At 39.9% G+C, this 14,157-nt stretch overlaps 1 protein-coding gene across 1 annotated transcript in view; it reads left to right on the top strand.

Moving 5' to 3' along the window:
* Positions 1-14,157, top strand: part of LOC131988413 (peroxidasin) — a 68,284-nt gene that overhangs the window by 20,341 nt on the left and 33,786 nt on the right. Inside the window, exons 4-8 of the mRNA XM_059353520.1 lie at positions 1,852-1,923; positions 6,723-6,794; positions 9,448-9,519; positions 10,493-10,662; positions 13,906-14,023. Coding sequence (XP_059209503.1) covers positions 1,852-1,923; positions 6,723-6,794; positions 9,448-9,519; positions 10,493-10,662; positions 13,906-14,023 — 504 coding nt within the window. The remainder of the gene's footprint in view (positions 1-1,851; positions 1,924-6,722; positions 6,795-9,447; positions 9,520-10,492; positions 10,663-13,905; positions 14,024-14,157) is intronic.

The raw sequence follows: 14,157 nt of genomic DNA, 5'->3' as shown, positions 1-14,157 counted from the left end.
CTGCACCTCTATGGAAACAGTGTGATCATGGCTAGAAGAAGGGAGAGCACAAGAATGGCTTTTCTGCAAAACAACACCATTAAAATGCAATAAATCATTTTTAAAAAAAAGATAAAATATAAGTTGAAGTAGTTACACCAAATAAAACCAATATTGGAAAGGTCTTCCACTTCTGCCAACCTCTCTTATATTCTCCCATTTTAGAGAGAATAGAGGAGAATATTTGTCATGTGACTAGTCGTGTTTCTATTAACAAATTTCTATGTGAATTTTGAAGATTTGCATTAGAAAAGCATAATGGGAATACCAAAATTTGACAAAACTTTTGAAAATGCATATAAAAGTTTTTACGCTCACTTGAGGCAGTTTATGTCTTTTTTGAGAAATAAATGCACTAAACGGGAGATTTAGCATTTAACTCACATGACGGATCAGCTGTTTTTGCTCTGACATTAAAGAACAATTATAAGTTGCACAATTAAATCCAATTCCTGAAGACTTCTCTCCATTTTCTCTCATGGGGGCCAAAGTTTTCCGATTAGCAACCTCTTTTGTTGTTGTTTTCTCTTCTTCTTCTACTGTTTACTGACGGATTAGCCTACAGCAATACATTACACTGCCATCTTCTGACCAAAGTACGTTCATGCAGCTTTGTTTATTTGCTTGAAACAGGTTAATGGAAACGTCCTTAATTTGCATTTTCTTTAATGTAATATTTCAAAATTACTCTTCAGAATTGGATTTGACCTTAATGGAAACACGGCTACTATTGATCCCAGTTGAGTCCCAGTTGCGCTGAGGAGCTCAGAATTTAATGTTTTTCATTTATTATTTCTGACAGAATCATTAAGCACTCATGAAGTTGGAAATCTGATGATAATAACTGTTTATACAGTTTCCGTCTAAGAAAACATGCTTTTCAAATCAGGTTCAGAGGGTTAAAATTCACACAGTCTACGTTTTGATGAGTAATAGCACTTAGGGATATCTGGTCATTAAAGTGAGGCCTCTTGAGATTTAAGCCCACAACCTTCTAATCCAGTTTCCCATCTAAACCACACACACACACACACACACACACACACACACACACACACACACCAACACGGTCTGTGTGTGTTTCACATTTATACACTGGATCCTGCAGAGGATTCTGCAAAGGGGAAGCCAAACATACAAGTTTTCATTATCAGGATCTGCATGGATGCTTAAATTCAAGTTTTATTTCAGTTGTTAATCACTGTGTAGTATAAAGTCATGCATGAAGATGCTGTCCTTTCTCTAAGAATGTTCTTAGTTGTGGCTTTAGCTCAATTTGTTTTAATCATTTCTCATATTACATATGATAAAGTTGTTTATTTTTGGCTAAACATTTCATCTTCCCTGCTAAGAAACCGGATAACATTACTCAGACAGGTTGTAACACCGAGAAGGACGAGCCATGATAAAAAGAACATGTTTATTTTTCCCTGCGCTGCGTCACTTGTGCTGCGGGGAGATGTGTATCTTTCATCATGTCTCATCATGAGTACAATGTTGGAAAATGAAATGGAGGGATGGGAGATGAAAGGACGGACAGCTTTAAGCCATTGCTTTTCTAGTATCACATTTCTTCAACATGTTTCATGGCGGGAATGCACGGCACAATGATGAACCTGTACAGGCGGCATGTTACTGTTACTTTTTTTTTTAAGTTCAAATGTTGAAGTCCCTGAAAAATCAGGAGAACATATTTGGTATCTGTTATGTTACATTATTATAACATTTCTCTCATAATAACCAGGCAGAGTTCAGATGATCCTGTGCGAGTGTGTGTGTGTTACTAATGTTCCTGATTATCTCTCCTTTCAGCTATTTGTACAAGAATGAAATCCAATCAATTGACAGACAAGCATTTAAGGGGCTTGTCTCTCTTGAGCAACTGTAAGTGACCAACTTCCTCGTCCATCTTTTCCTTCTGCTCGACACAACTGCTCCTCCTCCCGCCTCCCGTCTCTCCGTCTGTTAAACACCTTTACCCCCCCTCCCCTTGCTGAGAGATTGCTATAAACAACTCATGAAGCCTGGTAAGGTCTGCATGGTCATTTATAAGTCCAGGATGCAGCGGCGACAAGCATGTCACAGATGTTGGCATCATTTTTTGAGCTGCTACAGTGTTTCCCCTATTATTGGGCAGGCAGAGAAAATGCCAAAAGTAATGCATTCCACTGTTTCCCCTGTATTTATTTTGCAGCCATGCCATGAGTTCATGAACAAGTGTCTGTGGTTAGTTGAGTGTCTGTTGTCTCAATCCGGTCTCTTCAATCTGCATACAAATAACACAATTTTAAACTTTCAAATACGTGCAATGCTTACGCGAAAAAATATCTAATTTTGCATGCATATGGTATGCCGGGAGCATTTCTTAAAATAGCTAATAATTTTTCAGGCAAAAAGGTTCCTAGTTTGCCATTATGAAAGATAGCTTAAAAAGTAAATAAATGCATGTAAAGGCCGTAAGTGAGGTAGACAGAGGACTTGACAACTGGAAGTGAAATAGTTACGTAAAAACAAGATGCACGGAAGTTTAGTGATGTTTGAATCACATCATTTACTTTTGTTTGCACATGGGACATGAATATGATTCTCCTGAGTGAAAGTCCTGGGTTTGTTCGACCAATCCGCCTCCCCTCCTGCCCACCCGAAGTGCAATTTTTGTGCTTTTTACTCCGCCTCGGCATCAGTCATAATTACTACGACCACTACAGTGCGCCACTAACACCAAGTGTAAACATGGTGGATACTTGGCGTATCATATGCACGTAAAATTGGATTTTGCCGTATGCATTTCATGTAATTTCAAAGTCTAAAGTCGTGTTATTTGTACACAGATTAAGGAGGTTGAGCTAGTGGCCACAGTCAGTTAAAGAGGTGATTCATGGCACATTTTCCCAATCCACTTATTGGACGGCCCACTGAGGGAAGCCTGGTTAGTTTCTGTTCCTTCTCTTAGTAATATGCAATGTTGTCATGAAGCTAGCAGTTACTACTTCACCTGAGGTGCTGAAGGATTTCTATGTTAGATCAGAGAATATTCAGTTTCAGTCAGTATCACTAATGTAATGCAGCCCTGGTGCGTTTTATATGTGGGGAGCACTCTTTCTAAATAAATGCGGTGCAGTGGATGTTATGTATGCTGATGTGAAGAGGGGTTAGTGTGGATTTTCAAAAGTGGCTTCTAAAGTCTTACATTTTAAGATGGCATTTGGTGTGGTAGAATGAGACCCCTGCTGCCTGTCCACCAGGCCAAATGATCAAACCTATGGGAAACACTGTGTCATGAATGCTGCGTTAGATGAGTGTGTAGGGCTTACACAGGTTTCATGGTAGCTTTGTTCAGTCAGTTTGATCCCAGTGAGACCTTCCACCTCCACCCCCTACGTGCGCCCCTCTGTCCACTTTTCCACTGCCACCATGCATGCCGTGTGTGCACCCACCCCTGTGTGCCGCGCTGACCCTCTTTGACCCTTTTTGCATGAGTCGCATGTCTTGTGGTCGGAACAACAGATATTCGCCACCCCACATGCAAAGCTTGACGCATGATATCCAGCCTTGTGCTGCTAGTAGTGCTGGCAGTCTTGTGCTGCAGTCAGAGTTTGCAAGCTTGACTTGCATCGCCTCTGTTTTGCTCCTGCAGACTGCTGTAATCTGTGTTTATTTGTGAGAAACCGTCAGTGCATTGTGTGTGTTAAGCCTGTGTGATGAATGTAATTGCTTCCTGTAAGTCTTGACACCCAGAAGCTTTTGTGCCGCTTAAAAAAAAACATGTTGTAATTTTGCATGTTTGACAAGAAAAACACATTAGCAATTGTTGTTTAATGTTATAAATATGAGCCGTGTTTTCAGAATCGTAGGACAGAATTTGTGACCACTGTAATGAAATGATCCCTGTAGTGTGTCGATAAGCCAGTATGTCATTATCACAACCAAAATGGCTGATGTGCACATTTTCTCTAGCAAATGAGGCTTTCTGTACTCCAGGAGGATACCGTGACCGTACCTTTAAGTAACCACATTAACAGAGAACAAATGGCCAATTCACCAAGTAAAACTCAACATCAGGCTGCATGCCTGGCAGCTGTTCTGTTACAATAATAAAAGGTTTTATATGTGGGTGACAAATTCTGAGCCAGAATGCATACACTTTAATACTTTCTTTTACATCCCAAACTGGCAACAGAAGCCTGAAGTTGCATGCTTTTTTGAGGGGAATAAACAGTACCAATAGGCCTGTCACGCACACGCACATAACACATTTTTTAGGACGATATATTTTCCCAGAAACTATCACAATAAACGATAGTATCGTTGTATCGATGTTGTTTTGGTAAATGGATTGCACTTACAGGTGCATCTCGATAAATTAGTATATCATAGAAAAGTTTATTTTTGTCAGTAATTCAATTCAAATAGTGAAAATAACACATTATATAGATCCATTACACACAGAATGAAACATTCCATGTCTTAATTCATTTAATTTCTTCTAGTTATAATGATTATGGCTTACATTTAATGAAGACCTAAAATTCAGTGTCTCAAAAAAAATGTAATATTACAAAAGACCAATATTGAAAAGTATGTTTAATATGGAAATGTTGGCCTCTGAAAAGTATATCCATCTATATGGATAGATGCTTGGTTGGAGCTATTGACTTGAACTGCTGGAAATCGACTTTTCCATGATATGCTAATTTATTGAGATGCACCTGTATATAGCGCTTTTATCCAAAGCGCTTTACACTACAGACTGTGCGCATTCACTCATTCACACACACATTCATACTGTTGGCAGAGGCTATCCTAAATGTTGCCACCTGCCACCATTGGGAATTCATTCATACATCGATAAACACAGCATCTTGGGCCATTTGGGGTTCAGTATCTTGCCCTAGGATACTCCGACATATCAGCCATGGTCAGGGATCGAACCACCGACCTTCCGGTCAGTGGGTGACCACTCTACCAGCCACACCACAGCCGTTTTAGTTTTACAACCGTATTAGAGCCTAATAAGTACATCCTTTTCCACAGCAATGAATTCTTAAATCTTGATCATATTAACCATTGGCGGAATGTGGAAAAGAAATATTAAAATATCCTAGATAAATAAAACATAAATAGTTAAACTACAACCAAAGCAGTCCGATTTTTCGGCAAACCGGACATTTGCAGTATTACTTTAAACACAACACATAAAAGCACAAAAAGTCACACACGTAAACGACAATATACTGAGTCCAGAAAAAAACTATCGTGTCCAGTTTGATATATTGAAAGATAAGTCAATACAGTAATTATCGTGACAGTCATAAGTCCCAAAGACCTATGCACTTACAATAAGATGACCCTAATACAGGGGTAGGCAATCTGTAGCTCCCTGTAGCTGTTACAAATAATTCTTTACATTTAAATTTTCATTTATTACTTGTGTAAGCCCAAAATTAATTCCATTCTTTAGTTGTAGTGTGTAGCTTAAATACGGCATTAGATTTTTTTTCACATTTTAGTCAACTAAAATGTGCATCACAGGTTTCAAAACTCCTAAAACTGTACATTTTGCCAACATCAAGTGTAGTTTTGAGATTCCCTAGCTATTTCTTTTGTGTCCAGTCTCTCATTTGCACTTGGGTCCTCACTGCATTCTGACAAAATCATATTAATATATGCTCATTATGAACTATTGTTATGCTCATTTAGGCTGTTTTATCATCATTATAAGGCACAAAATAAGTTTTTTTTTCGGCTCCATTCTTGTGTTTTTCTCCCTTTTTGGCCAACAATGGCTCTTTTACCGACCCCTGCTCTAACATGATCACATTAACATGATCACAACAACATCAATGCAAAGTAGAACATCTTCTAGTTCTCTTTACACAGTTCAGACCATGGCATCTCTATACACTTCAAGCTATACTGGATCACAAAGTGTAATGAAATATGAGATGTAATGGCTCAAAAAGAAATTTACTGCTGTCTTAATTAAACTTCTTGCTTGCCTTGATTGTGTTTTTCTGTTCTGGCTCCTCAACAAAACAAACTCTAGGCAACACCCACATGAGTGAAGTCCTGTATCAACATACTTACAGATGAAACGTTCTTGTGTGGAAGACATTTAGAGGATTTTTACATTTTATTTCACATCCTATGCTGCTTCAGTCTTTCTGTGTCCGTCTGTTTTGCTGCTTTGATTGTTGCTTTCCCCGTCTAAAGAAGCAGAAACTGTATCGTTGCAGTTACCGCTCAGCTATCAGTTGGATTTCATTTCCTTAGTGTTTTGTTTGTTATCATATGGTTTGATTTATGTTTTCTCAGCTCAAAGGCTTTTTTGGGTATAAATTATGTTTGCATTCCATGAGATAATCGTTGTACTTGCTTTTATTTTACCTGTGGGCAATCTCATTTCCAACTCAGCCACAGATTTTTTAGATCCTGCATATCAGCTATGTAAGATTAATACCTGATGTGCACATTCCTCCAAGCTGTCTCTATTCATCTAGAGCTAGATATCACCTGTTCTGAAGCTGTTATTTCAGTATGCAGTGCGAGGGATGGGCAGGTAAACAGGGATGATTGGGGAACACTTCAGTGGTCTCTCTTACCCACATCTTAGGCCAGTGAAGTTATATTTAGTCAGACAGGGAGTCCTAACTATGCTCTGTCTACACTTTGTTCCTCTCCAGGTACCTGCACTTCAACAACATTGAGTCTTTGGAACCAGAATCATTCACTCACCTACCAAAGCTGGAACGACTGTAAGTTCATCCTGCCTGACCTTTTTTCGAAAAAGAAAATTCCAACTCGCATGTAAACTGCTGGATTAATAGATCCAACAGTGCAACTGGATTCACCAGGGTGCTTTACAGAAACCAGAAAGCAATAACTAGCATGATGTACTTGGTATGGAATTAAGTGTCAACTCAGGCAGGTCCAGACTTTGCAAAGCATGACATTGGAATGACTTACTGCGTCAGCTGCAGTATAAATCAGTGCAGCCTCTGAGGCTCCTCGTATAGTCAAGAGATCAGTTTGTTGTCAGTTCAAACCCCTCTCCCTCCAAAAAAAGTCCCATTCAACATGTACAGCAAATGTTGAGTTGAACATGTGATGGAGGAATGTACAGTGCATATAGGGGGCGTGGCCTCAGCAGCCCTGCAGTAAGCTGTGTGCTATATGCATGTGATTGAGGAATATCAGAAATATTCAAGTGTACTTGCATGAAATCTAGTTGTTTTAGTCAAGATCATGCTAAAATATATTTTCCACAACTATGTTTAAGTTTCCTGTTGAGGGCAAACCTTCAATTTTGTAAATTCCCTATTTATTCCCATTTATTCACATAAATGCATATTAATTCCATTGGAAAGTTTCCAACTTTTAAAATTCCCAGAATTTTGCAACCCTAGTAATGATAGCCAATTCTGGAGTTGATTCCTGATTTATGTTTAAATCCCATGAGGCTAATTTAGTTCATAGCGCTCTGTTCACTCTAGTTTATTTGTTTAACAGACGGCTCTTGTTCAGTTGTTCAGCAGACTCAGTCAGGAAATGTACTGGGGGTTTTGCAATTTTTCCTAATTATGCTGCATCCCAGAATACTCTCATTGGGACAATCGGTCAGAGAAAAAGAAGCTAGCGGAACTGAATGAGATCACAACTTTCTGTCCTGGACGGGACTCAGGACTGAGAACACATCTTGGCCTCATTAAGCCACAGAGCTGAGATAATTGCAACCACAGATAGGAATGTCACACTGAGCATGGCGATCATCACAGATCACTGATTATACACTGCAGTAATAATTCTAAGTAATATGCAACAGGTTGCTCCAACTCTGTTGTAGTTTAAATCCAATTATCCTTATTTACGACATGTAGAGATGTCCTGTTATAACATTACCTTATTGTGACAACTTCATTAAATTTAATAGTGATATCGGGCCTCATTTACCAACACTGTTTTCTTATGTACAGAATCTTTGCACACTTCTGATTAAAATTACAATGAAATTAAAAAAAATAAACCATACCATTCAATAATTAGTCCAAAGTAGGTTATTTAGATTAATTTTTAAGGACTTTTTTGCCTTGCACTGCAATAAAAGTTCAGCCTAAGTATGCATCCTACCACGTGTACCACAGTGGCCTTTAGACCTCTTTATTTTGTTTACTGACACTATTAAAATTGACGGCTTGTACGGCATTCACTGCCTGCAGAAGTGCCTCCACTTTAGAACTACAGTATTTAAGTTTTCTTTACGTCCGGTGCTCCACCAACTTTAGACTTTAGTGTGGGCACTTTTGACATAATTGTCTCTAAACTTTTCATTTCACTGCATGTGACTGCATTTAAAATGGCATGGAACTATGAGGTCAGTGGGATTGATCATTATAAGAACACAGGCACCAGTTCTGCAGTTAAAGAACACCTTTATGAATCAGATGTAGAGTTCTCTTTGGAGATATTGGTGAATAAGTCCCATTATTAACAGTGCTGTCCCTGACCACAATAATACAATACCAGATGCTTAAAATTCAGAAATGTCTCAGTTAACATGTTTTTATCCTTTGTCAATAACTAATCAATCAGATACTCCTGTAAATGATTTAAAGCTGTAGTTCTCTTCTGCACAGACTCCTGTAATGTTTTATTTGCAGTCTGTTGGTCCCTAGCACTGCCAACAAAATCTCTGGATATGAACTGTCTTGACAACGTGCAGATGTGATGTCGCCTCTGCATCTAAAACTCTCCACCAGATGTCTAAAGCTTCAAGAAAGTCCCGTTAAATTCCTGTTTCATTGTCCCTGTTTATGGGCCAGTTGCTGCCCAGTAGAAGTCACTGGAAAGAGAGAAGAAGAAGGAGGGACACCTGCAAAACATGGGGGAGGGAAGGAATTCCCAGATGCATACTCTTGTTGGCTTGTTGGGGAATATCTCCATGGTCACGGTCAAAGCAGCAGTCACTTGGATAAAGCGTCCGGAGAGCGTATCTGTAGATCCGATCCTACAGGTTGGGATACAAGTTGAAGAACTGCATTAGAGATTATCTTCATTTAGTTATTCAAGAACGAACAGTTTCGGAGCAGAGCCTTGCATAAACAGGAAAATGTTTTGATGTCTGCTTTTAGCGAAGGAATACGAGTCTCTGAGGTCATGAAGCTGAGAAGTCTGGGAAGATGATCATGTTTTTTTGTCCCATTTGGAAAATGAAACATGATATCAACAAAAGCCACTATTATTAGTTTGCTAAATTAATTTTAAAAAAATGTTTATATATTATATCTGTTTATGCATTGAAAGTTCCTCATGTTTGACTTGCCTCTGATGGACTTAAATAGCTTTTGAAGCCAGCTGTTGTATACAGTCATACTGTTATAATAACACTGATGAATCATCTGTCTCCTTCAGGTTTTTGCACAACAACAGAATCACCCAGCTAGTCCCAGGAACCTTCTCTCATCTTCAGGCCATGAAACGATTGTAAGTGGAAAAGTCCCACTGAAACAGCTGCGTTAGAATGCATGTCTCCATCAGTTCCTGTCTCTTACTCCCATGACAGCCAGTATCAAGTGGGTCCTGTTGTCAGTTACATACCATGTAACCACACTACACTGTTCTCACGCTTCTTTTGGCTGCAAGGTGGTTTCTGTCTCTGAAGAGGAGATTTGAAGTGGCTGTGTCAGGTGGGACTTGAGAAAGTGCAAACTCTTAATATCGATACTGCACTAAAGATGCTTAATTACCCCTGAAATGTGAAACTTTGGGGTCCTAGAACATGACGCCAACTATCTCTAATACAGCTTCAAACCCCAGCCTCCTCCAGCCAACAGACAGTGGAGAACAATCAGCAGCTTGGCCTCATCCCATTGCTTTCTCCCCCCTTGTGCCATTTAATGACCTTTTAAGTATTTGTTAGATCCCAGGCCAGAGCTTTAAAAAAGAGAGAGAGAGAGAGAGAGATCCTGATAGAAACTGCAGCATTGACTTCATCCAGATCCTGGCATTTAGTGTTGCAGGATAAATAAATATATGATGCAAATGAGACCTTAGACCCTGAAAGGACAAATACGACTGAAAATGTAATTTGTTCATAACACACTTCATCAAATAGAGCTTTACAAATGTAAGACGTTGCCAGTTATATTATCTGAAAACCATGTCGTGGATAATGGACACATTGTGGTAGAAGTGAAAGCTGGATCAGTTACCAGAAGAGGAGGCCAAGCAGAGAGATAGTTTCCCACGGCAGGAGGAGAGTGGCTTCCAATACGGCCCTGCAGAGCCCCACTGTTTGGACTGAGCTGGGCCCGGCTATGCCAGACCAGTTTCAGTTCATAAACTGCCAGAAAGGATTTAACACTGCTGCATCCACCACTACATTTAATATACAGTATGCTTTCTGCATGGACTACATATTCCACTTTCTGTGTGTACACTCTGTGTCTGTGTTCAGGCGACTGGATTCCAACGCATTAAACTGTGACTGTGAGCTGCTGTGGCTGGCTGACCTGTTGAAGCAGTATGCTGAGTCGGGCAACGCTCAGGCTGCTGCCACCTGCGACTACCCCAGCCGCCTGCAGGGCAGATCGGTGGCAACACTCACGGCTGAGGAGCTCAACTGTGGTACAGAAAAAACACCCAGACGTCCATGACAATTCCGAAATATCTTGAAATGTTTGCTGGCACATTTAAAAACAGGGATTTAGATATGAGTGACAACATCAGGATTTTTAGGAATTGATCTGTTTAAGGTATCATTTTAAATGTTTTGTTTCTATTTTCATTGTTTTGGTGATTTACTTTAGAAAACAAACTACTTTCTATACAGTACATAACTCCAGATAGTATTAGGTAAATACTAAATAAAAAATCTAATGATAATAATAATATATTTATATTTATATATTTTTAAAGTACTGATATTTATATATATATATAGATACACATGTACACAGTTTTCTCTCCACTCCAAGTATAATATGTAGGTCTGGTATTTGCAATTGTAATCTTCCGACCTGTCCATCCTTCAATAGCAGACTTGTTCTCAAGAGGCCACCTTACCTTAAGCTTTGCAGCCCATTCTACAAAAAAACATTTTTTAAGCTGTTTCATTATAGTGGCACATTTCCCACCAAGCCCCGCTGTAGTCGAAAATAGACTAATTACCTTGTGGAACTTCTGTGTGTGGCATAAAGTAGGCAGAACATGCAAAGAAAACACTGTCACTTGGTTGTTAAAGGCTTCCTTATTGAAACATACATCTGAGCAAGCACACATGAAGCCACACACACACGGTTTAAGAGCAGCATGCATGTGGTTTCCATTTTCCTGTTCCTACACACACTCTCCTAACTAACCACAGCTCAGTCCACGTACAAACCTACTGGCTTCCTGCCAGCAAATAGCAGGTATAAGTAGTCACCAGACACAGGTGTATCCTCTTTTTGTGTCTGAGGTCTACAGGTCTACAGCTGTTTCACTTTTCATACACAACCAGCTGTCTCTGGTCTGGGTAAAATGTCAGTCAGGACCCCCGCTGGCCTCTGGTCTTTCCAGGACCAGACCACCAACAGCTGCTCAGTCTGTGTTTGCCTGCAAGCACGTGCACGTGTGAATGGTGCGATGGGGGGTCCGTAGCCTTTGTCATTTTTTCTTTTTTCATTCATAGTTTTGCATTCACATTCATAACATTAGGGTAATAAACTGTGTTGGTGGTCTACCTGACATGTAAGGGTGAAGTTTCAAAACCATTTCAAAGATGAATAGTGGTTGAGGGTGCCACAGTGTTAAAATAATGTATTTTGCAGTGTTGAAGGCATTTCAGTTAATATTCAGTATTCGTTCCACGTCAAGAAAATAAAAAAAAACAATGAATAAAAAAAAACAGCCAGCTCTCAGCTAACTTGAACAGTTTGACTTATGAATCTTGCAGTTCAACAAAATCTTTCTCCTAGCAGTCAAAAAAAGTCTAGGACCTCAGCTGTGCAGCCATAAACTGAGGGAGGTCTGTACAGGAGGATTGTGGGGCAGTGCCACAGCATAAACTTGTCCACAACAATTCCAGCAGAGATCATATCAGCCTGGATCTGTCTGTAAGCTTGGAAAGAATGAAGTCAGCTCTGTATTGTACTGATTGAGCTTGGATATTACTGAAGGCTTCCTCTATACTCATAAGTCTTGTTCTCATTGGGTCTCAATGTTGAAATTACAGTAAAGTGAGAGACGTGAATTATCAACCTACAGACTGACCTGAGAAAAGAGTTGTCCTCCACTAAAGACATTTTTAAAGTAATTCTAAATGCGACTTTAAATCTTGTGTTTACAGATAATGCGGCAATACGTTTTTTAAATGCAAGGCATTCAGCGTGAAAAAAAAACATTAACAAATTAATAATCAATGAAAGAAACCTTAGTGGACTGAATTGGTTCTCTCAAAACTATAGTCTCAAAGTATTCATTGGGAAATTTGAGCAACAGAATCAAATAATGAATCTGCCCACTTTCTATGATTTGTGAGATTTCTATAATGTTTTGCTGCTGCCAGATATAGTTTGACAGAAGATGTTCTGCAGCTCTGAAGGTTGTATTGTGTAAGTGTTTTGTAACACCACATGAGATTTTAATATTTCTATTATCTAGCTTTGTGGGTCACCACAGTGAGAACAGAATACCTGGCATTAAATGTAAGATAATACAGAAACACATCCAGGAGTCCCAGACCTCCTTTACCTCCAGACGATGATTAGATCATATTTAAAAGATAGACTTTGGGTGGAGGATCAAGTATGAATAGGAAACAGTTAAAGCCTATTGATACTGTTTCACAACTCAAGTGGAAAAGAGTGTCCACATTTCACTGTAAGTCTGTTCGCTCCTGCAGTAAATTCAGCTCTATTTCCTCCAGCTCCCACTGAATGCTTTAGTCTGGGCCAAGCAGGCCGGCTAGCTGGCAGCTGAATGTAACCCAACCGCATTTAAATCTCAGCAGCTAATTTGATGGCACCAACGTGCCCATTCTTGCTCACTGTTACCCCCTCCACTTCATCTGTCTGCATAGCAAGGCAGCCGAGGAAGAATGTCTGCTTAAAACATGATGGTAGCCATTCCCCGCCTCCCTCCCTCCTCCTGGTTTTCTCTCTCTTTCCCCCTGTAAACGAGGTGGAACAATAGACGGCGAGTTGAACAGCTGTCAAAACAGCCGTCCTCCTTGAGATGAAGTGCCACCTCCCTGAACAAGTGGTATCTGATGAGGCAGGCTTGTCTCCTGATTGGACCACAGTGGAGGCCGGGTTACCACAAACAGGATTTCCAAGTGTAATTAAACTCCCCCAGTGTTAATGTGGATTAATTGGGTGGTAAGAGGAGAGAGAGGTTCATATTCTCGGCTTCAATTTCACAAGTTTGGGTTTAGTTTACCTACCGGTGGACACAGCAGATTGGAGAGAACCATTTGGAAGAGTGCCTGTTCTGAAATGTGTCTGCCATATGTACAGTGAGTGTGTGGAGCCATAGAGAGAGCGTGTGCTGCATGTTGAAGGGTTAGTGCTGGAGCTTGACTTTCTATTATGGCAGAAGTAACCTTAATGTGTGTAAAGAGCCTTTCAGGAGCTGGAAACATTTGTCCAGATCCCTTGCCTTGCCTGTGCTTGTAGGAGTGTAAGAACACTATGTGACCAATAAAGATAAGGTGATATTGTTTGGTTGGTGGTGATGTTATAAGTAGGGAAGGTCACGGCCTGACCCAGCCAGCACCATCGCACACTAGAGAGATTCACTAAAGGCTTGGCTCAACAGACTGACTGGTTGGAGCAGCATACAGGCACATACAAATAAATGGACATGCATTTCTGTTGCTTTTTCCTCCAGAGGTACCCAGGATCACCTCAGAGCCCCAGGATGTCGATGTTACATCAGGGAACACTGTCTACTTCACCTGTAGGGCCGAAGGCAACCCCAAACCACAGATCATCTGGCTCAGGAACAAGTAAGACACTTCATGTTATCATCATGTTAAGTAACCAAAGACTTCTTTGCATTAGTTCCTGTTGAAAGATGTATTTAGTTCCCATTAATTGTTGATATTTAAAATAACATTGTGTTTACATGATCAGTTTTTTA

Source organism: Centropristis striata, chromosome 16, assembly GCF_030273125.1.
Source record: "Centropristis striata isolate RG_2023a ecotype Rhode Island chromosome 16, C.striata_1.0, whole genome shotgun sequence".
Classification (NCBI taxonomy): domain Eukaryota; kingdom Metazoa; phylum Chordata; class Actinopteri; order Perciformes; family Serranidae; genus Centropristis; species Centropristis striata.
Note: the sequence above shows the minus strand (reverse complement) of the source record. Positions and strands in the feature narration are given on the sequence as shown.